Here is a 25,060-nt window from a genome sequence, read left to right on the forward strand (position 1 = left end):
TGATATGAGAATGAGCTATATAGCCAATTGATGACGATCTCATAAATGTCAACCCCTACTAACACTCCGAGGGTGACCACACTCCTTGTGAGGGAAGGCTTATCCGCGTAGAGAGTCCTTGTAGGCCTTGGGCGTGACGGGGCTTTAACAAAGCAAAATGGCAATAGTTTTGATTCTTGATTGTTGATGAAGTCTAATAAGCGAAGGAATCCGGGATGCTAGAAGATCCGGTGGACGGCCAATGATGGAAGCAATAAGGGAAGGCGTGGTTGGCAGGGCAAGTGGTGACGTGGTGTGAAAGGCCAGGCCTGAAACGCATAAGCCACAACGTGCTCTCTCTCTCTCTACACATTAAAAGGGCACCTCGGGAGACCATCGTGAACCATTCTTGTGCGTTCTCTCGTTTGCTCGCTAGGGTTTGCGCATCGTGCAGATCAAGGTCTCTGTGTTCGTCTCGGTCCGTCTCCTTCCCATTGCCTCGTCGATCCTTCAATCGGTCATCAGGATGCAGATCTTCGTGAAGACCCTCACCGGCAAGACCATCACCCTTGAGGTCGAGAGCTCGGACACCATCGACAACGTCAAGGCCAAAATCCAGGACAAGGAAGGCATCCCCCCCGACCAGCAGCGACTAATCTTTGCCGGCAAACAGCTTGAGGATGGCCGCACCCTTGCCGACTACAACATCCAGAAGGAAAGCACCCTGCATCTCGTCCTGAGGCTTCGTGGTGGCATGCAGATCTTTGTCAAGACCCTCACTGGTAAGACAATTACCCTTGAAGTCGAGAGCTCTGACACCATCGATAATGTTAAGGCTAAGATCCAGGATAAGGAGGGCATCCCTCCCGACCAGCAGAGGTTGATCTTTGCCGGCAAGCAGCTTGAGGACGGCCGCACCCTGGCTGACTACAATATTCAGAAGGAGAGTACTCTCCACCTAGTGCTGCGCTTGCGTGGTGGTATGCAGATCTTTGTCAAGACCCTAACTGGAAAGACTATCACCCTCGAGGTTGAGAGCTCTGACACCATTGATAACGTGAAGGCTAAGATCCAGGACAAGGAAGGCATTCCTCCTGACCAGCAAAGGCTTATCTTTGCTGGTAAGCAGCTTGAGGATGGGCGAACCCTTGCAGATTACAACATTCAGAAGGAGTCTACCCTTCACCTTGTGCTGCGCCTCAGGGGAGGCATGCAGATCTTTGTGAAGACTTTGACTGGGAAGACGATCACTTTGGAGGTGGAGAGCTCTGATACCATTGACAATGTCAAGGCAAAGATCCAGGACAAGGAAGGGATTCCTCCTGACCAGCAGAGGCTCATTTTTGCAGGGAAGCAACTTGAGGATGGGCGCACTCTGGCCGATTACAACATCCAGAAGGAGAGTACGCTCCATCTGGTGTTGCGTCTTCGTGGGGGACAGTGATGTTCTGGTGCTGCACTAGTCACTGTCTGTCTGTTTATTGAGGGCAATAAAGTGAATGGTCTTGCTGATGATATGCCTATGTAGCAGTACGTGCATGTCCAGTCTGCTTGTAGCTTTGTGTATGTTTAGTCCGCTTGTGTTTACTTCGTGTCCAGTCTGCCCATATGAAGACTGAAATAAACAATGGTTGCTGATGTATCAGTTGTCCCTGGTGCAGTGCTAAGGCTGATATAAGTAATGGTTACCGATGTGTCAGTTGTCCCTGGTGCAGTGCAAAGTCTTATAAGTCCCTCAAATTACAATGTAAATGTAAATGCATGCTTATTGGATATGTATAATGCGTGCTTATTTGATATATATGTTCCCTATATTTGCATCTGAACATGACTTTTTTGAAGAAGAGTGTGCAAAACACCAGTCACTGTCTATATTGTCTTTGCCTTCATTTAACATCAATGTGGCATCTGCGTCGGAATTTTCACACTGCAATGCACATTTCTGTTGTTTGAGCTGAAATTGTTCCTGATTATACCAATGGCTATCTGATTATATATGTTGCAAATGTACATCTGAAGTTTTACCTGTAGTTTACATGGAAGGAGTTGAGTTGTGAGATGGCCCAGCCGCCAGCAGTTAACCTGTAATTCGTGTTGGGTTTGAAACTAAATTGGTCACTGTGCAGGAAATCTTGATTTTTTAATCTCGGTGCTTGGATATGTATATGTTTACAATCACAGGCATTATGGGCTTCAGTTATAAGATATGAGTTGTTGAGTTTTAACATGTTTCTGTCAAGAGTTTATACGCTTGCAATGATGGGCCTCATAGGCTATTGTGTTGAAAAATATGAATTTGGAATGTAACATGTTTTTGTTGCTCATTTCGACCGAAATTTTTGGTCTGTTAAGTGCTGCCCTTGGACATCGATTGTGTTCGAGCGAACCTGTATTGGTCATCTTGAAGGAAATTTTTTGATCGATTTTTTTCGAATGGACATACTTAACATATACAGGAGAGTGGATTTGATTGGTCATTTTGAAGGAAGTTGTTGGTCTGCAAAGTTCAGAACTTGGGCATCGATTTTGTTTAAGTGGACTTATGTATACAGGCATCATAGGCTACGGCAATTGCCATAGGTTAGTGTAACATGCTAGCAGGCCATAGTCCAATGTAGGTAATGCACGTCATGGTGTGTTTTCTGTTGCAGTGTACATGCTACACAGGCATCACAAACAATAGCATCCACTTGGGTGATGTGCATCAGCTTTATGAACGTAGGCGATGGCCATAATAAGCAAGGTGTGATATTAGTTTGATCATATCAGTAGTGCTGCATCAGGTCTGGCCATGTCTTATAGATAAGGGACAAGGAGTATACCAATGATGTTGCGAAAGTTTGGCCATATGTTTCATTGATGAGGGAGAAGGTCGCCATGTTATCCAAGTTGGATGTATTTTTAAGAAGTACGAAAGTACTCTGGTTTGTGTGATTACGGAGAATGGTAATGTTATACAGGAAGCTGCTTATAGGTCGTGATCAGAAGCAGAAGAGATGCGCGCTTTGGTTATTAGTACTCAGAAGCAGAAGAGATGCAATGTCTGGCAGAAGAGATGCACAGCTTGGTTACAAGTGCTGCATGAGATTTGGTAGTGATCAGGGACAAGGGCAATGCTACAATTGAGTATGTGTGTAGGTCATGATCAGAAGCTGAAGGGATGCACACTCTGGTCAGTAGTCCTGCATGACTGTAAAAGCCTACAGATGGCTACTATATATATATAGATGGAAATTGGTTGTCTGTACTATTTAGGCAGACCCAAAAATAAGGAGGACCTGTGATTGTATTCCTAGCTCCTGAGCTGATTGCTTTAATTGAACTATGTATTTTAATTTTGAGGTTAAAGTGAAATTGCAATGATACATTGGCCTCATCAAGCTTACTAACTTATATATTTTAACTTTGAGGTTAAAGTGAAATCACAATGCCACGTTGACTTCAGCATGCTTATGTTACTTTTTAGAGTGCGATGTTTTAAAAAAGTGCACGGGAACTGTATCTGAAGAACATAGTGTTGATAACACCCTTAAAGCATCAAAACGTGTTCCTGAAATAATTATTGCGTAGGAACGCTGACAGATTTTGGAGCATCTATCAAGAATTAAGCTTGATTTTGCGAAAGCTGATCAAGACTCAAAACGGCTGGAGCGAGGGATAGGGGTGCAAGAATTGGAGGACAGTGGTGTCTGATGTGGTTGTTGCCCCCATCATCAAGGTGTCGTTAAGGTCTAATTGAGAAACCCTTGTTATCCCTGACAAGGAGTGGCGAGCTGCCTTGCATGCATGCAGGGACCTAAACGGCCCTCCAATGGCCAGGTTGAACAGGTGAGTGCTTTGAAGCTACCAAAGCCTAATGGTTCTATGGAGCCGGATTACGCTGTTGCTGTTTATGCTAGAGACACCGCAGAACTGGAGGGGAGGCTGCGAGAGGATCACTAAGTGTTCAACTTGCGAAAGAAGGGGTCAGTTGATGGGAAGCATGTACTCAAAAGTGCTGGTGGCTTTCTCGCTCCCACAGGTCAAACAGAGGTATGCTGAGTTAGCTCTGTGGGTTCTATATGTTCTTTATGGGGAAGCCTCCTCTGGAGGAATATGCATATTGGTTTGCTGTGATGTATGGAGCCAGTCTCTCTGATTCAATACGGGATTCATTGGCAGAGTTTTCTTCCTTGTATTGGTTGCCTCCAAAGCCAAGAGAGATTGTATTTGGATCGATTGTGGGTTACGAAGGTAACCTTGTGTATGCAATGCCATGGTAGGTAAGACTTCAATCCGGAGGAAGTGCTCCAATTTGAATGCCCTGTCTCGGCGGTCAGCTTCCGCGGCCACCTCGCTTAGCTAGATGACAAGGTTGCTGTCATGGCAGGGGCATTGGGTAAGGTACATTGTATATCCCTATGATTGTCACAGCCGACAGAGCCATCAAACTTGAGAAGTGGGTTAGTGTCCTATGGGATAGGAGGTAGCTCTCTGAGATCCTTGAGCTATGCGACCTGCACACAACGGATCTTTGGGTGAGATGTCAGGTTCTCAACCTTCCCTGATGCTCTCTTCATTCGAAGGGAATCAATCAATTATGCTAGGGATTGCCCCAAGAATGCAGAAGGGAGGGAGCAACTCAAGGCTGAGCAGCTGGACGAGTGAAACCTAATCAATGTCTATGCATGAAGGTAAGGAGGACAGTACTCGTCCTAATCAATGTCAAATGCATGAAGGTAAGGAGGACAGTAAGTGTCGTGAAGGAAAAGGGAAGCACGAGGAGGAGAAGACTAACATGCAGAAACCAACTCGTATGGCTGCAGGCAAAAAACTGAAGGGGATGAGAAGGAAAACCTCCCTCCACAGAAAAAGAGGGGTGCTAAGGGCAGGAGAAAGGTCTCACTCAAGAAACTGGCTAGCAAACTGCTAGTTGAGAGAAATTTCTATGCTGTCCTCCATGAGAATGGGGAGAGCAAACAGGTTGAGATCTTCATCTACGAGTAGCACATCCATGCAAAGGTTCACAGTGATATCTTGGAACAACAAGGGCATTGGGAGTGCCTTGAAGAGAGGTGCAGCCTATGCTCTAATCAAGAAGAGGAAGCTTAACATTCTAGCAATTTAGGTGGAAGCTCGGCAAGGAAGAAGACTAGAAGCTTTGTGCTAAAGGCTATGAGCCGTTCGACAATTTTTGCAAACAAGGTAGCAAGGGCACCCTCCTATGTCAAAAGTGGTGCAACAGTGGACAAGTGCTGAAATACCTAGTAATGTCAAGCATAGTTCAGTCTCACACATAAGTTGTCTAGACTAAAACACCCTCTCAGATCATGGGTGATATGATATAATACAATGATAAGCATGTACAACAAAGAATCACCAGAGTAGAACCATGGATATCCTAGTAGTGGGTGGTCAAGTCACCACCAAGGTGCTTAGGAGAGATGTTGAGGTCAATGTCGATCGTACGAGGTCTTGAAAGTAGAGAAGAGTCATAACAGATCTCAGTGTTTGTCAAAAAGTCTTGTAGTATACAAGACCATTACATTGGGCATTCGACTTTTTTTCTTGTCATTTCTCTTTGAAGTTGTGAAGGCCTCATTGGAACCACCATAATGAGATAAGAGCCTCCCTTGTAAACATAAAGATGTCTCATGCTCAAGTAGCATTGAGGATATGTGTAAAGCTCTTAGGGGTAGATGTCTGCGCTTGCAAAGCATTCGTCATTTCATCAAACTGTGGGGGGAGCTTGTAGAGTATCGTGCCCTCGAGATGTGCCTCTGGAAGGGTAGATTGTATATGTTGAAGCTAGTTCTATACATGTGTAACACCGAGCAAAAATGATTGAATGGTGTCCTTGGACTCGAACTTCGTTTGTTGGAAGTTATCCATAAAGAGTCTTCATGAAATGGGAAAACGTGCCTCGTATTGAATGGTATAACTTCATTTGCTAAAGCTATTCATAAAGAGTCATAGCATGCATAGGGAACGGTGCCTTGTACATCTTTTGGTGATAATCTACAGGAGATAACCGCTGGTAGAACTTTAGAAATACACTGAAGCAATGCACAATACGCACGGGCATCACTTGGGTATCATCCGAATCCCATGCAAGCATAGCTTCCTCATGGTTGTTCTCATCAAAATCTTTGGAAAGAGAGAAAGGATGCTGAGGCCGAGGAATAGCTCCACATACAATGTACCAAATCAGCTTTTGCACAAACCAAGCTTTCATTACATCACTCCATGTAAGATAGTCAAGTTCATGCAACTTATCATCTACAGAAGTGCATGGAGGAGTCATTTGGAGAGGAGGAGAAGAGAAGATAGATTGGCTAGCGTTTAATGCTGGTCGGCCAACAATAAATGCCTAAATAATCACTAATCTAACCACCATAAAATGCCAAAAATACCTAGTAATGTCAAGCATAGCCCAGACTCGTACATGAGTTGTCTAGACTAATAACATCCTAATCATAAGAGTGTCTTAATCTAGTCTTACACACGGTGAGAAGGGATAGCAGCTAGTGGGGGTCTCTTACAAATGCGAGGTGACTACATTATGGTAGTGTTTGTTTATCGGCCTAATGCATTAGTCGAGAGGGTCACGCTTTGGAGTGAATGGTCAAAGGTTGGAATGGAGGAGAATTCTCTATTCATGGGGGATCAAAACATGATCCTCGGTGTGGGGCAGTCAGACCCCATGAGGGTGCCCTATGCTAGTACAAGAAAGGGACCACTGGCATGAGTTTGAAATTGCTAAAGATCTCATTGATGTGGCCACAACCTTTGGCAAAGGAGCCCTAATGCATTTACATGGCACAATGAGCAAATTGGTAGTCATTGGAGGGTTGTTAGAATTGATGGAGTATACTTGAGATGTAAAGAACAATCTCCCCTTCCCATTTAGGTTCAATGTCTCCTTGGGAAAGATTTAGTGAGCAACTCAATCAAGGAAATATTTAGTGACTAGCTTAGTCATGTTTGGAATCCAAATAGGAGGAAGAATAGACATCCTGTTGTGAATCGGGCCTCTTTTGTAGGGGCGATCACAGAACTGGCTAAGAATTATGATAGAAATCAGGCTACAATTAGGAGAGAGAGGTAGGATCAATGTGAGTATGCAAGGAAGTGCATTTTGTTGACTCGTAGTGTTTGCCCTTTTGATTGCATACTGCACCGTGTTTTTAGGGAGGTGGAGTCTTTTCTTGAGAATATCAAATTGCCCACACGGTTGATGCATAAGGGACCTTGGCCATCTCGGCCCTCTGCTCATCTATCTGTGGACAATCGGCGTGTGAAATATTCACATAAGAAGGTAATGGACAACCAATAGGCTTCATGTTATGCATGCAGAAACACTTAAGGACTTTATGAATGCACTCCCTCTATGAGAGGTAGAGTAGTTCTTGATGCTTGTCGCGCTTAATGCACATACCAAGAATGTGAGAGGCTTGTCTCAAATCCTTCATGTCAAAGCTCTTCTTCAGTTGAGATTTACGAGCATCTAGCTCATCATGAGCTTTCCCTGCTATTAGCATATCATTCACATAAAGTATCAAAATAAGCAATGAGCCATTACGGGCTGTCTTCGTGTAAAGACACGGATCCATAGCACTCATGTTTATAGCCCTGTGACTGCATAAAGGCATCAAACTTATGATACCGCTCCTTAGGTGCTTGCTTCAAGCCATAAAGACTTTAACTTGCACACTAGGTGTTCCCTGTCAGGTTCTGCAAAGTCCTTAGGCTGCTCCATGTAAATCTCATAATGTAAATTCCCATGCAAGAATGGAGTCTTGACATCCATTTGATACATGTCCAAGTCAAGGTGTACGACCAAGGCCAAAACCAAGCATAGAGTGATCATCTCGACCATAGGAGAAAGCTTTATCAAAGTCAACACCATGCTCTTGTTTAAAACCCTTAGCAACAAGTCTTGCCTTATAAGCCGGCTTGGGGTTGCCAGGGACCCTTTTTAGCTTGTACATCCATTTGCATGGCAAAGCTTTCTTGCCCTGAGGCAATGCAACCAAACCCCAAGTCATATTCTTATGGAAGGAGTCTATCTCAGACTGCATAGCCCTCTCCCAGGAGTGAGTGTCACCCTTGCGTATAGCCTCATCATAGGTGAGAGACTCTCCTGCATTTGTAACCAAGACATAATACATCGAGGGCTCAAATTTATCAGGTGGATGCCTAGCTCTAGTACATCGTCTCACTGCAGGCTCTGTTGCATGTGTAGCATCCTGCCTAACACCTTGGCCATGTGTACCAACTACTGTTGCAGGCTGTCTAACTAGTTGTGCAGGAGCATGTGGCTCCTCCTAGAATATAACCTTGCGTATCTCTACCACCTTCTCACGCTGCCTATGTATCTTGTATTCATGAAAGGCTACATTGTGGTTGTGGATGACTTTCTGCACTTGCGGATCCCAGAGGCAATAGCCCATCTCACCTACATCTCCATGGCCAAGGAAAATGCATTTGACACTCTTAGGATCTAACTTAGTATGCTTGTCTTTGGGCACATGGTAGAATGACTCACATCCAAAGACACGTAGATGCGCATAAGATGGAGGTTTCCCAGTCCATACCTCCTTTGCATTTGGAAATCCAAACCGCTAGAAGGTGATCTATTTATGACATGCATAGCTGTACTGACTGCCTCAGCTTAAAAGCTATTTGGTAAGCTTGCATGGCTAAGCATACTACGTATACGCTCCCGGAAGGTTCTATTCATCTGCTCAACCAAACCATTCTGGGGTGGGTATAGGGGGCGGTCAACTAATGCTTCATACCCCTCTCGTCACATAGCTACTCAAAAGCACGTGATATATTTTCCCCCATTGTTAGTCCTAAGGCATTTCAGCCTATGCCCAGTCTGGTTCTCAACCAATGCAAGCCATCTTTGAAACACAGCCAATGCATCCTTAGTGGCTTGATCTAAGATTTCTACACCAATACCTACCAAAATTGACTCTTCTAATAGGCATAATTTATACCATCAAGCTTAGTGATGTTGAAGATAGCATTGTCAGTGGAAGAAGATGCCATATTGCAATTCAAAATGGTGCAAACAATTCAAGATTGCTTCTTGTTTTCTATTGTAAATAGTCAAAATACCACCAAAATCAAGGCAAAATGACCACGAACTGATAGCTAATGATGTTGCCTACTAAGTACCATTAAAGGTACATAAAAACAAGATGATTCAGCATGAAAATTCCATATCAGTCCATGCATAATTGCTTGTTATAATAAATTACAGCTAAGTATAATGAGAGCAAACTGTAGGCAAAATAAATGCACCAAGTCAACCACTGACTGTCAAAGCATAACCAATATCAAGCGAGAATAAAATGAATGCACCAAGTCAACCATTGACTGTCAAAGCATAACCAACATTGAGCATAAATCAACATGTGATAGTCATACAAACATCGAGCAAACACCCAAGCATGTCAAATGAATCCATCGGTAAGCCGTCACATCCCCTGTGTAATAGGGCAAAGTGTACACAACACTAACAAGATCTGATACAAGGATGTGTATGCTCAGGGAGTGCAAAGCCAAAAACAACCCAAGTACATGTATGCGGATCATGGCACATCAACCATGCAACATCCAAGTGAAGAAGATCCCAGTCGTAGAAGACTCAAAGCTCAATAGCATAAACCACTTGCTCAATGTTTGTCAAGTATCCAAAGATGCTCCCATTGGCACAAAAGCCGTATGGATCAAGCCAAGAAGCTCAAGAAAGGCATATGATAGCCCCATTGACGAAAGGTCCAAGACCAAGCATCAATAAGGCAACATGAGCATATAGGCTTTGTAGTCTCCAATTATAGCATCCATAGACATCAAGTCTATCCCAAATACAACTCTGGCAAGCCAAGAAAATGTCCCAAGTAAGTTACGGGAATCCAAACACAAGCCAAGACAAGGCTCTAGTAGCAATCGGCTCCAAACAATGTAAGTAGCATGTAGTAGTGGCATAGGCCAAGCATGTTAAGACTGGTCAGACACATGTAACATACATGCTATATGTACATCCAAGACGGTGCATCAAATGCATTCCAAAGCCGAGCTCAAGCTCAAATGAAGATCTAAAACCAAAGACAAGCTCGATGTCGTACCCTGAAGGTCAATACTTCATTGTATATCCCAAAGACATAGCCCGAAACCAATAAGCATAACCAAAGGCATGTATGATAGCTTCAGCCCACTCTATTACATCAAATATTTACTATTAAAATTGAGTATTTTCAGCAAGCAAACTAGTCCAAAATGATGGCATAACATGTGCCTTGCATCCCCCAAACAATTGTGCATCAATAGGTATCAAACTGGTTAAGTAGAAGTGCCTAAACAAGCATAGCATTAGATGCCAATGTTACTTCTGCATAACATGACTGTGGGATTGTTGTAAACAGTCCTAGGAATGTAGAGATCAGTAGATCCAAATCTGATGCCAATGATCAAGGAGGCTTCAACACATGTTAGAGACTATAGCCAAGTGTATTGCCAAGCCTAAATAAGCATGACATAGCCATTACTAAGGAGTAGGTGTGCTGTTGTGTTATGCTGTCCAAGAATCAACCAAAAATGGTGCAAATTTGCTGTTGTGTTCTTCTGCTATTGTACATCCACATGGCCTCAATGGCAATGATTAGAGGTTCCAGGGGGTGCCCAAGGAGGCACACAACAAGCCTCAAGTGCCCAAATGCAAGGGGGAGCAAGATACAAGCTCCAAGGGTTTGAGCTATGGCTGCCGTGATTGACTGCAACTTGAGAACTAAATAAAAGCATTGAAAGAACACTGCAATACCTTTGTAGCAATGCCATAAGGGTGCCTCAATAGGCCGAGAAGGTGCTCGAGAAGCCGAGGAGTAACAAGAGCTCGAGAAGGTCGGTTATGGCTATCAGGAAGGAGACCCACTGCTGTAGGTATTTGAATAGAAGCTGAGAATGCCACGAACCAAGCTTGGGAAGTCAGGAAGCCAAGCTCTGATACCAATTGAAAGGTGAGAAGGATAAAAGCTTGCTTGGAAGTGAGCTATGGCAGAGAGCAAGAGCAAGAAGAGATAGAGACACAAATGGGAACTCCAACGGTCACAGTGTGTGAGCGGGCCTTCCTTTATTCAAAGTGCCACTAAAAGAATAAAAAATAAAGTAACGATGACGGGCACCTGTCACTTGCAATGTGCAGTGGCAGGTATTATCAGTGTAATAATACACAGGCAGCTAGGCAAAGGTGCCTTTACCCCCAACAATGTAGGCAGCTAGGTATAGGCGGTGTTTAATCCCAACAATCTTCCACTTAGAAGCGAATGTGCCTTAGTAAAGAGTAAAATAAAAAAAAAGGAAAAATTACATGTACATAGAATACAATAGTAAGAGGAAAGACATCATCTCATCCTACGACCATCATCTTCCTAAGAAAGGCATAACATTCCACTCGGAGACTTTTAATGAGCATATTTGTAGGACTTATATCCATAGAAATCTTGACAAGCTCAATGGACTTGTCCTCTACCATCTCTCTAATGAAGTGAGCACATATCTCAATGTGTTTTGTCTTTGCATGGAAGATCAGATTACGAGCCAAGTAAATGGTACTCATTGAATCTAAATGTAGTGTAGGAGTTATACTAAGATATGCAACCATATGGCCTCATTGCAAGCCTCAGTGTGGCTGTAATATACTTAGCCTTAGTAGTAGATAAGACTGTGCATTTTTGCACCTTGGACACAAAGTAGATAGTATCTATAGCAAAGATAAGATATACCTAGAGGTGGAATTTCTATTGTTTGTATGTTCTGATTAATTTGAGTCAGTGCAACCCACGACTCCTGTATCCTGGCTACCATAGTAAATGCATATATCTGCAGTGCCTTTAAGATATATCATGATATCCTTCACGATGTCCCAATATTGCTTGCCAAGTGTAGCCATATAATGTGCCACAACTCCCATTGCAAATCCTATATTAGGATGGGTGGCTATTATACATACATCAAGCTGGCCACTATGAATGCATATAGAACCTTGGTCATCTTGGCCCTCTCACCATCATCGGCTTGACTAATATTCACATGAGAAGGTAAAGTATAGCCAATAGGCTTACCATTTTGCATATAGAATTGCTCAAGTACTTTATGTATGTATTCCTTCTGAACTAGAGAAGTCCCTTAGAGTGATTACATGTAATGTGCATACCAAGTATGTGTGAGGCCTGTCCCATGTTATTTGTCTCAAAGCTCTTCTTAAGCTAAGTCTTTTAAGCATTCAGCTCAGCATCATGAGCACTCCCAACAATAAACATATCATCAATATAAAGTACTAAGATAATAAGGATACCATCATGGGCCTTCTTTGTGTATAGACACAAATCCATAGCATTATGGAAGACCCTTATGAATGTATGAATGCATCAAACTTATGATACCATTTCCTAGGTGCTCGGTTAAGCCCATAAAGTCTCTTTTTTGCACACTAGGTATTTTCTATCTTTTTCCATAAATCCCTTAGGTTGTTGTATATAAATATCCTCATACAGGCAACCAATCTAGCCTTATATGCTGGCTTAGGGTGTCCAAGGGTACTCTTCAACTTGTACACCCACTTGCATGGCCATGCATGCTTTCCATCATGCAATGAAACTAAGTCCCATGTATGATTCTTCTATAGCAAATCAAACTCAAACTGTATAGCCCTCTCCCAAGAATGAAAATCAAACTCAAATTGCATAGCTCTCTCCCAAGAATGAAAATCACCTCTACACATAGCCTCGTCATAGGTAAGTGGCTCAACAAAGTTTGTCACCATGATATAATCCATAGAGGGCTCATAGCGATTAGAAGGACATGAAGCTCTCATGTAGCATTATAAAAGTAGTTGTGGGACATGTATAACTTGTCCTCTCTAACCAACATCATGATACTACACAACAAGCGGATCTTGGGCCACTAAATCATCAACAATTTCAACAAGCTGTCTCATTGGGATTGGCTACACGATAACAAGAGGCTACATTGTTGTGTGTACCTCAATCACATGCTTTGGTCTCATATGCATCTTTTCCTCATGAAAAATAATATTATGGTAGTGGATAATCTTTTGAGCCATAGATCCGCATGACTAAGTTTTCTATGAACTCTTTCTTAAATAATTCCGTTAATACACTTTGTAATACCATTATGTGGTGGAATGTATGGAGCGATCAATTGACACTTAATACCCCTCTTATCATATAGCTATTCAAAAGTCTTAGAAACATATTCATCCCCATTGTCAGAATGTAGGTATTTCAGTCTATACTCAAATTGGTTCTCAACCATGGCAAGAAAGCACTAAAACATAGGCAAAATATCCAATTTTTGCTTAGTAGGATAAGCCCAAACCTTATTCAAATAATAGTCTATGAATGTAATAAAATACTACATGCCACCCGAGGATAAACATGGTATGGGGCCATAAACATTTGAGTGCACATGAGCGAAAGGCTCACCCACACACTTAGAACTAGACTTCTTATGCAAACTATGAGTCTACTTGCCATAAATATAATGATCACATGAATCAAAACAAGAATAATTCAAGGGTGGGAGATATTGCAAACATACCAATACTTTTATTCCTCTCAGAGATATATGCCCAAGGTGATGATGCCATAAAGATGCATGTAGAAGATCGATTGTAGCCAATACATGGTCAGCAATCCCAAAAACAAGTAAAGGGTAAAGGTTGCTAATCTTGGCACCTCTAGCAAAATCAAGACTGCCACGGGTGATATTCCATGAAGAATCATCAAGGATATTGGTACCTATCATTATCCAATTGTTTAACTGAAATAAGGCTTTTCATCAAAGTTAGGACATGATGTATGTCATCAAGTACAAATGGAGCATCATTATCAAATTGCAGTCAAACATCACCTATGCCAATGATATTCAATGTAGCGTCATCTCCTAGTCTAATTGAGCTAGTATCTGTATTGTAGCAATGAAACCAATGGCGGTGCAAGGTAACGTGAAAGGAAGCTCCCGAATCAAGAAGCCAACATTGAGAGTAAACAAATGGTACATCGATCAACTGAGTAGCATCAAGAGATGAAGTTGCAAGAATGTAGTAATCAAAGTTGTACCCTAATGCATTTATCTCCCCAATCTTCACACCGGGCTTAGGTATACACAACACATAGAGAATGTATACAAGATAGGAAGCTAAAAACCCTACTTTTTCTTTTTTCTCCACTATGATAGTTTACAAGAATAAAGAGAAAGTACAATATACATAATATACAAGTGGTCCATAGTGTGAACACGCTAACTAGAAATCTGGCTAGATAAATATCCCTTAACTTGGGTAGGTGGATTAACTAATGTCCAACTGTAAAGTATCACTAGAATGATATGTTGATGTAGATACCAACCATGTTAGTGATATGAATGTAAAAACCATCATCTAGATATGTGAGTGGTGTCGGCTTGTGTTGAGCTTGATATCTCAACACTCTCCCCCTTAAGCTCAACTCCATGACTTGTACTCCAAGTAAACTTCAAAAACGGGGAAGCTTTTCTAGTCCCAGGGCCTTGGTGAAAATATCTGCAATGTGCTCACATATATGAGATTAATGTCACCTGCCAAGATATGCTCTCTAATGAAATTATAATGAATCTCAATGTGTTTATGTTAACTTGCCTATGTTATTCATGTTAGTTTGTCATCTCTTGGTTGTGAGCTCTTGTCAGAGTTTGATGGAGACATAGGAGCTTTGGCAGTTTAGGTGCATTTTCTTTATTTGTTGGCTTCCTATGTGCATTTCGAGGATATGTTTCACATGGTAATACGGGTATTTTTGATGTAGGAAAAGATGAAGGGATGGTTTAGGCATGTGTATTGTGCAAGTAAGAAAAAAATCATTCAATAATCTGGGAGAGAAGCTTTGGGGATTATGTATGCACTACTTTGTTGTTTTTTATTAATAAACCATAGATTATAGGAAGTTTAGCTAGATGAATGCTATTGCTATAGGAGTTCAAGTAAAGATTGGTACATACCACCAAAAGGAGCATACCATAACATATTTTCTTAGTTGATTAGAAGCTAATGATGATGTAGCCAATGCCAATGATAAAGTATTAGGTTTTGCCTTTTGAAATTATAATATTGAATATAAACCCCTATTATGATCAATTGACTACAATTCTCAATATGGATTTGATGCCTAAATACCTATCCTTAGATGAGCATCAAAAGTTGGTATCATGTAGTAAAATCATTTAGGTGGATAATGGGATAGTTGTATAAGCAAGGGCCCAATCATATACTCCAAAAATGTGTATTAAAAGATGAATAATGCTAACTTGTCAAGGAGTTGATACTTTAGTTGATCATTTTTTTGTGATAACATAGGAAAGAAGATCATTCAAGCTAGTTTGTGGTGGCCTATAGTTCTTGAAGATGGTCACCAGTATGTAAAGACCTATTTAATTTGCTTGTTGAAAGTGGCTCAATCCAATTTGAGGGATTGAACATATGATAACCCTATTTTTCCATTAGAGCCATTTAGAAGTGGAGAATCAACATTGTTGGTCCGAGTAAGCCTTCAATGCAACATACTTGTACTATGTATATCCTGGTTTGTACTGAATATTGCACTTAATGGATGGAGGCAAAACCTCTCAAACATAATACTACTAAAAGCGTTGCAAATGTTTTTATACTAATATGATGGGAATGTTTGGCTATCTTGTTGAGTTGATACTGATAAGGGAAAGCAGTTTTTGATTGATCAAATAGCTGGCAAGTAAGCATATGATCCACAAGTAATTGAGAGGGCTAAAAGTTCCTATGAGAAAACATTGGAGACTTTAAAAAATATTTTGCATGAGAATAGGGAGGATAGGGATACCAAACAATTCAACTCTATGAGCTTTTAGGATTGTTGAGATGTCGAGCTCTATATGAGCTAGGATCCACTATGTGCCTTGGTGATGTGGTAGTGTTAGCCATTGGATTGCCACATTATCTTTATCCTTAGCATGATCTATTACCTTAGTCTTTACTATTTCTTGTATAAAGTAGACTTAAAATGTCTTGTGAAGTTAGATGCCTCATGAAGCATAGTTATATAGGTAGTTTTCAGGTGTGATATGAAGAGGTATTATGTGTTTCTTTCACGTTTTGATTATGATCCCTGATCATGATCTATTATATGATGGAATTTCTAGATAATTAATGCAATCTAATAGTGGGTGCCATGATTCATCTCTTTGTTTCTATTTCATTTCCAACATACACTCTGATTTCTATATTCGATTTGTCATTATTAGTATTGTAAAGTGTGGTTCTATGTCTCTATGCCATTGTATTTGATTTTCTGGTTGATTTCCTGATACACGATTATGTATTTTTTACACTACCTAAAGTAGTATACTCTATTCCTGGTATGAGGTAGTTCAGTCTTATTATGCATTTTGCATAGACTTGGGCCTAAAATACTTTGGCAATCTTGCCATGCTTTCTTGAACCTCTAGTGTGAAAGTTTAATAGAAAAACACCTATGTTTGATGAAAGAAATTTGAATTCTTTTGTAAAAACTTAAAATAGCTATATAATGCTTGAAGCATCATGAAACAATCTAAAGCCCTATCATACAATTACCGTATCAATCAGATGTTATTTTGACTAGGAGAAAATCTAGGAAATTCAGAGAAGTGAAGGATGATAGCAAAGCAGAGCAGGCATTTGAAAGATTGCAGCATATAGTACTTGGGACAACAATACTATTGCAGAGTATAAGAGTTGTGGCATAGAAGTCTTTGAAATTCAACCCTTTACCCCATTAAAGAATCCTAAGCAATAGTAGACAATAAATCCTAAACAGTCGTTCAATCCTAATGTAATAGTCTCTAAATTCTCAAGCAGGAAGGGAGAAGATCCGAATAGCCATATGGCTCAATTCGTGGAAACTTTCAAAAGGAAGGCCATGGGTTGGTATAGAACTTATAAAGCTACTTACTTTACTACATATATTGCACTTAAAGATTCTTTTCTTAGCAGATTTAGGAAGCATAAAACTACTAGAAATATTTTGAAGAAATTGAAAGAAATCAAGTAGAGATCAATGTTTGTGCAAGATTATGCACAAAAGTTTAAAAATCTTCTAAATAGATTGGGTGCTACTGATAGGCCATCTTTAGATTTGCAAAACTCCTATTTTGTAAAAGCGCTAGATAAAACTATTGCTAGTACAATACTAATATGGAATCAAGCCAAATGCTACAATTAATGTGTTGGCAGAGGTTGCCCAAAGGGTGGAGAAGAGGCTTGGCAAAAGCAAGTCCAAAAAGAAGACAAATAGGGACACATCCGACTTTGATCCGGATGATTCAGATTCAGAAGATAGTAATGATGACAAGGATACCTTGTTAGGTTCAGATTGAGATATGGAGTCAAGTGATTTGGAGGATGAGAGAGAGAAGAGGTGGCAAAGATGTTGGAAGAAGAAGACTGAGAAAGGCAAAAGAGTTTCTACATATACGAAGAAGGGGAAAGAAATAGAAGAAAATATAGCTCTGGAAAAGAGACTAGAAAAGAAAATCAAAAGATAGTTGCTCGATATGGGAGTTATCAATACTCCAAGGAATGTTAAGTCATACAACACAAGTTAGAAGATGGGCCATGAAGCCAAATAATGTTGGTACAACCCAATCATGCAGAATGAAAGGATGTAAGCACCATCACTAGAGGCATCGATTAATCAAATTGCACCAGAGATAATACAACAACGTGGATTTAGAGGTTTTGATAGGAAGGGTCAGGTCAACCACCAAAGCAATGGAGCAATGACTAGCTAAGACAGTGGAATAATGCCTAATAGAGATAGCGAGAGCCTTGGTACTATTGTGGTAGGCAGGGGCATATGTCATGACCTAATTGCAAGTTATGGGTATGCCATAGGGCTAAGAGGGGGATGTAGACTGAAAATCAATAAGAAATGCAACTGACAGGAGCACCCCTTGGACAACAACCACCGGCACTTGCAGCAGTAGTCCTAGTCGAGATCCCTATAGAGACCACAAAGGGCCAAAGGTCGTAGGCCAAAAACTGGAGAAGAAACTTCTAAGCGATGAGTAGAAATATGTGCTAAGTAAGGGTGTCTTCAGTGCAAGCCAACAAGAGCCGCATGTGGACCGTGATTGTTCAAACTACATCATTGTAGAGGACTATCTAGATGATATGGAAATCTTGGCTATAACTAGATCCAAAGCTAAGAAGGGAGTCAATTGGAATAAACATAAAAAGGCTAGGGAAGTAGCTTCTAAGGAGGTTAAAAAATTGGTGAGGAAAGAAGAGTTAAAACACACAAATCCGTAGACCCATTGTAGGGTCTACAAGGGAATTTATAACAAAATGAAGATAATCAACTTTTTGTACCATTGATAGGGCAATCCTTAAATGGATAGCATCAAAGTCTAAATCTTGATGATTACTCTCAAGGCTCACATGAGCTATTTGTAGCAATAGCTAAATCCTCTTTATAGTTAACTCTGGAGCAGAGCCTTGATTTGATCCTAGGATTTAAGGAGAAACTCCTAGAGAAGATTATGCTAAATCAAGGAAAAGTATGGCGTTAGGATGTGGAAGAACAAAAGGATATTTGAGATTGTCAGGTTGTAATCCCCACATGGGCAAAAGTTGTAGATTACAAAGTTCCTACCATCCAAGGGGAGTACTTGGTATGAAATTTGATGGTGTTATATTAAATGGAGGCTCAAGAGTAAATATTATTCTTGAGAAATTGTATCTTGCTTAGAAGTTACATGGACTTGTTCCAACAACTTTTCGAGTAAAAATGGCAAACTAGTAGAGGGTTTAGCCATTAGGGATACTCAAGGATTAACTCATTCAAGTTGTAGATCTAAAATTTAAAGTATGTTTTGTGGTTCTCCACATGGAAAGTTTAGGAGATTCATATCATATGCTTTTGCGAAGACCTTGGTTCATATTGCCCAAATAGAAGCAGGATTAGGATGCATATACTATGATTATACCTCGTGGTGGTAAGGAAGTAAGGTTATCCACAACTAATCAGGTTGTATTGCAATCTAAATACCGTCCATTGGTTGCTCAAACCATAATTATTGCACTTGAGCTAGAGGATGACGAGGAAGAATTATTCTAACAAGCTAATCCCACCATTGTGCCAATGTTGGACGTGGATGTTGAAAATATTTTATCAAAATATAATGTGTTTACAACAATACCATTACAGAAAACACGTTCACCACTACAGGTAGAAGGTTTACTATTGGAAGAAATAGGTTCATTGTTGCAAGTAGAAGGTTCATTGCTACATGTAGAGGCTTTATTGCCTGCAACAGGCAGCATGTTCACTGATGTAGGAAAACAATGACTTGATGCATAAAATAGTAAATTTGTTGAAGCGAGCATGGATGATCTTAAGGAAAGCATGGAAATTGATGTTAAGACTCAAGAGGAAGAGGGTATGCTTTAACAGACACAAAAGAGGCTTTGGATAAGGCTAGTCAGCAAGCCATTATTGATGTTGAGTTAAAGTATGAGCATACTATAAGCAAGTCCACTAGAGTGCTTGAAGGGAATGTCCAGGAAGTTAATTTGGATGTTGAAGCAAAGTATAAACCTATCAAAATGAGTACTTTTATTGAGGAAGATTTCAAGGAGTAGTTGGTTTAGTTATGTAAGGAATTACATACATTTTTGCATGGGAATACACTGATATGAAATGTTTTGATCCGCATGTGTGTCAACATAGGATCAATATGAAGGTTGATGGTAAACCTGTAATGCAAAAGAGATATCGATTAAATCCAAACTATGCTAAATAGGTGAAGGAAGAGATCAACAAATTGCTCAAATTTAGCTTTATTAAGCCTATGAATGAGGTTATTTGGCTCTCATCTATTGTAGTAGTGCCCAAAAAGAACAGGAAAATAAGGGTCTATGTTGATTTATAGAAAATTGAATGTAGCAATTGCTAGTAATCCATTTCCTTTACTACTTATGGATTCTTTGTTGGATGATGTAGCTGGATATGAGATCTATAGTTTTTTGGATGGTTTTTCAAGCTACAATTAGATTAAAATGCATCCAGATGACATGGACAAAATGGATTTTATAACTGAATGGGGAGCATTTGTGAGTATTTTTATGAAGTTTGGATTAAAGAATGGACCATCAGAGTTCCAAGGGTTGGCACATAAAACTCTTGATCCATACCTCACTACCTTTATGAGAGTCCTCATTGATGATTTCTATGTTTTTTGGTAAGAAAGCAGATCACTTACACCATTTGAGTCTTTCTTTTGAAAGATGCCATAAATTTGGAATGTCTTTTAACCCATTCAAAATAGTATTTAGTGCAAAAAGAGAAGTTCTTTTAGGACATATTATCTTAGCAGAATGAATGGCAATAGATCCAATGAAAATTAAATCAGTTTAGAAAGCATCAGCTCCTACAATAGTCCAAGAAGTCATGAGATTTGTGGGACATGTTAAATGGCATAGTAGATATCTTTAGTACTTAGCCCATATATGTGCCCCTCTAACATTGCTCACCAAGAAGGGAAGACCAACATAAAGCTTTTGATATATTGAAAAAGATGTTGGTGGTGGCACCCATCTTACAATCCCTACAATGGGATATTCCGTTTCATCTCTTTGTCGATGCTTTGGACGTTACGATGGGAGCAGTCCTGATGCAGGAAAAGATTGTAGGCTGGTTTAGACCCATCTACTATGCTAGTAGAAGCCTTATAGTGGCAATAGAGAAGAATTATACTATGACTGAGAGAGAATATCTTGGAATGATATTTTCATTATAGAAGTTTAGGCACTATTTTCTAGGAAATCAAGTCATTTTTCATGTGGATCATCAAGCTTATTGTATGTTGTTAACAAACCACAACTGATGGGAAGGTTATCAAGGTGGATGCTTTTGTTGTAAGAGTTTGACTACGAAATAGTGCATACACTAGGAGAAGATCATGTTGTAGCTGATTTTTTGAGTAGAATTGAGTCAGCATAAGATCAACAAGGGGTGAATGATCAACTACTGATGGAGAATTATTCAATGTCCAGGTACACAACTTTAATTCATTCTATGATCAAGTGCTTAACTTTTTTCTTGATGGAGTAATTCCCATAGAGTTGTCTAGAGATCAATGGAGAAGGTTCACACTACAAAGCAGTCACTTTAAGGTTATAATGAAAGTACTGTATAGGTAGGGAATTGATAATGTCTCGAGAAGATGCATTCATGTCGAAGAACAATTTGCCATACTTTATGAAGCACATGCAAGATTATTAGGACACTTCTTGGGTGAAATTACAGGAAAGAAGATCCTCCAGGAAGGTTTATGGTGGCCAACCATACTCAAAGATGCTTATTAGTATGCAAAGGAATGTGTTACTTGTATACAAGAAGGCCAACTCAACCGAGGGATAGGATGCATGATAATCTAGTTTTGCCATTGGAGCCATTTTAGAAATGGGGCATTTACTTTGTAGGCCCTGTTAAACTTACAGCTATAGAAGAGCAAAAATCAATATATTTTGGTGTGTACAAATTATTGTACAAAGTGGGTTGAGGCTAAAGCTTTGAGGGATAATACTGCAACAAGTGTCATAGAGTTTCTTTATTGTAATATCATGACATAGTTTGGATGTCCTATTGAGTTAGTAAGTAACAAGGGTATACACTTTCTGAATGAAGCTATCTAGGAGTTGACTTCGAAGCATATGATTCTTCATAAAAATTCAACACCATATCATCCCCATGCAAATGGACAAGCAGATAGCTCAAATAAGATTTTGTTACAGGTTCTCAAGAAGATAATAAGTGACAACATCAAAGATTAGGATACTAAACTAGATTCAACATTGTGATATTTCAGAATTGCTTATAAAGTGACTACATGACTTACCCCATTTCAGCTGATTCATGGCATGGAAGTAGTTGTACTAATGGAGTTCTCAACTCCCAGCTGGATCGATTGGAAAAGTTAATGCAACTTGATGAAGATAGGATAATTGCACACTACCTATTAGTGGTAGTGCACTCAAGATGGCAAGCCTGGATCAATACACATATAAAAAAGAAGATATTTAAGGAAGGAGGCCTTGTTATATTCTATAATACTAAGCTTGGAAAGCATCAAGGAAAGCTTAAGTTGTGGTATACATGCCCATATAAAATTATCAAGGATGTTGGCCAAGGTTTTCTCCTAGCAACACTGGAGGGTGACATTATAAAACTATATATTAGTGGTTTCAGGTTGCGAAGATTGATCCAACCTAATTATGAGGATCCAAAGCAAGAGCCAAAGGACAAGAAAACATTTGTAGTTCATTTACTTAAGGTTTCTGCAATGATGCATGAAGCACTAAACTATGATTTTTTGACTCTCTTAGTTGTTTGTAACTTTGTAAGAATTCAACTTTTCAAGGAAGTGCATAAATACCATTGTGACATAATTGCAGATGTCTTTATTCTTCAAGTTATTTTTGGTTCTTAGAAAAATGACCAACAAGTATTGGTCTTATTGCGGGAGGTGCGGGATATAATTCATCTTTCTATAGTCTTGCTGCTGCAGGCAATGCAAGAGTTTATGCTATGGTAGTATTTTTTGCAAACAAGAATTGTTCATGAGAACATATCATGTGGGCAACATGTTTTTAGGGCATCGCCACCACATATTATGTTTTTGATCAAGTGGTATTTTAAGGGTATTTGGATGTCTAACCAAAAGTTCATGGTTGATGGGACATGTAATGGACTGAAACTAACTAGAGGGAGTTGTCCACTTAAATTGTATGAAGTGTTGAATTGGTAGTTGTATGAAATACAACTGATAGGTCAAAGGTCAATTGTTACACAATCTAGGAGTACCACATGCAATCATTGTGGAGATTACTTCCTCTTTTTGTGGAATATCACTGATTGTCTAAAGGTGAAAACACAAAAGGGAATGTCTAGAAGGCAACCTTGTTCTCTCTTGTAGGTGTTTGTAGCTGCGAATGACCAGTGCCCCCTTTCTCATCATTGTCTTCATCTCTCCTTAAATGCTCACCTTGTCTCATAGCTACCATTTTAGCCACCTATTGTAGTCGAGACCATGGTGAAGACAATAAAAAAAAGGCTTAGAAGTTACATATCAAGAGGAGGCAACAATAGCAAAAGGAAGTCCATGTGAAAGAGGAGGAGTGCAATGATAGTCCACCCGAATTGACACAATGAAGAGCAAAAAAGGACTTAACTCCTAAGCCTGATTGAATGCTTCTAATGAGGAGGATGTTGAGCCATCAACACCCTTAGTTGATTCTATTCTTTACATGGCAACACAAGGGGCTGGTTAATGCAAATTGGTCTCTTGAAATTTGTTGAATTGCCTTGGTCATCTTGGACCAATAACCCTCATGCCAAATAGTAGTTTTCTATTCTCCATGAAATGTGTAAAATAGGAGGTAAATTACACACCATCTCTTTTATCCAAAATTTTTGCTCCTGAACTCAATGATCATATCAAGCATTGACATTGTACGAAGGAATCCATGCAAGAGAAATTTGGTAATGCCACAAGTGCCAGGAATTAGTATGTACTTTGGCATGCTGACCCTAAGTGGAGATATTTCATAAAATGGTTTATGGAAAGATTTCTACTTTCCATTAAGATTGATACCATTAGGGTTGGATTAGAGAAATTCAATGGAATCAAACAATCTTTCCCATACAATGCTTGAAATGGAGTCATTTGAATACTCTGGTGATACGCTGTATTGTAGGAAAATTCTACTAAGGGTAAATACTGTATCCACCTTGTCGGTTCTCTAGAATAGTAAGCTCTTAGTATAACTTCAATGACCAGATTAACATGCTCTGTTTGACCATCACTCTAGGGATGGTAAGCTATGCTAAAGAAAAGATAGGTTTCAATTACTTCAAATAAGCTTCTCTAGAAATGTGAAGTAAACAGAGAGTCGCGATCATTAACGATCCGTTTAGGCAATCCATGAAGCCTAAAGATTTCTTTCACAAATAGTTGTGCAATATCTGAAGCTTTGTAGTTGGTCTTGATTGGGATAAGATGAGTGACCTTTATCAGCATATCCACAATCACCATGATTGAATTATACCCTCCTTGAACAGAAGGTAAGCCAACTAAAAAATCCATACTGATGAACTCCCATTTCATCTGTGGAATGTTAAGTGGCTGGAGCTTGCCTAGCATTTTGACAGGCTCCGCTTTCACCTTGCTGGAAACTTAGGCATTTAGTAAGATATTTGTGTACATCATGTGTCAATCTTTCCTAGTAGTAACTTTTCTTGACTGCATTAAGAGTTTTTGCATAGCCAAGGTGTCCTAAGAACGGGGAGTCATGGGCTTCCCATAACATCTTCTTTTTTAGCACTTGATTGAGAGGAATGCAGAGCCTTGTCCTGAAATAGACAAGTTCATTATCCACAGTGAAATTTTGGTATTTGACTATGAGCTTAGGATCAGTGTCCTTAATTAGGATTTCTCTAAGCATTAGCTGATACTTAGGATCCTTGTCTGCCTCTTCTTTGGCTAGCTCAATGACTGGATTGGTAGGCATCAATATCATGGTAGCTAAAGTCTCTCCTTTAGATGGCTCTTCCATGATAAGTGCATTTAGAAAAGCTTTATGACTTAATGCATTAGCAATCACATTCTCTTTTCTAGGTCTGAACTTGATTTCAAAATCAAATTCTTGCAAGACTTCAATCCACCGATGCTTCCTCATGTTGAGGTTTGGTTGAGTAAAGATTCATTTGAGACTTTTGTGGTCAGTGACCAAAGTAAACTATCTTCCAAGCAGATAGTGTCGCCACAATTTGAGAGCATGGATCACAGCTAACAGCTCGAGATCATGGTGGTATAAATCCTCTCATGGATTTTTAGCTTCCTTGAGGAATAGGCTATCGGATGACCTTACTACATAAGCACACAACCTAATGCAAGAGAACTTGCATATGTTATGACCTCAAGCTCTTGACTTAGGTCAGGTAGCTTTAAAATTGGTGTTGTT

The 25,060-nt window shown here is 39.9% G+C and overlaps 1 protein-coding gene across 1 annotated transcript; it reads left to right on the top strand.

Moving 5' to 3' along the window:
• Positions 1-269: 269 nt before the first annotated feature.
• On the top strand, positions 270-1,823 carry LOC148025859 (polyubiquitin). Its single transcript, XM_087693118.1, has one exon. The coding sequence runs from the start codon at positions 506-508 to the stop codon at positions 1,421-1,423; it is 918 nt and encodes a 305-aa protein (XP_087549244.1). The 5' UTR covers positions 270-505; the 3' UTR covers positions 1,424-1,823.
• The last annotated feature ends 23,237 nt before the right edge of the window (positions 1,824-25,060 follow it).

The sequence above is a fragment of the Lygodium microphyllum genome, chromosome 14 (genome assembly GCF_053477565.2).
Source record: "Lygodium microphyllum isolate KBCC chromosome 14, Lygodium_microphyllum_v1.1.10, whole genome shotgun sequence".
In the NCBI taxonomy this organism is placed as follows: Eukaryota; Viridiplantae; Streptophyta; class Polypodiopsida; order Schizaeales; family Lygodiaceae; genus Lygodium; species Lygodium microphyllum.

Excerpts from the sequence above, each read along its gene's own strand:
- LOC148025859 (XM_087693118.1), top strand. The coding sequence starts at position 506 with ATGCAGATCTTCGTGAAGACCCTCACCGGCAAGACCATCACCCTTGAG.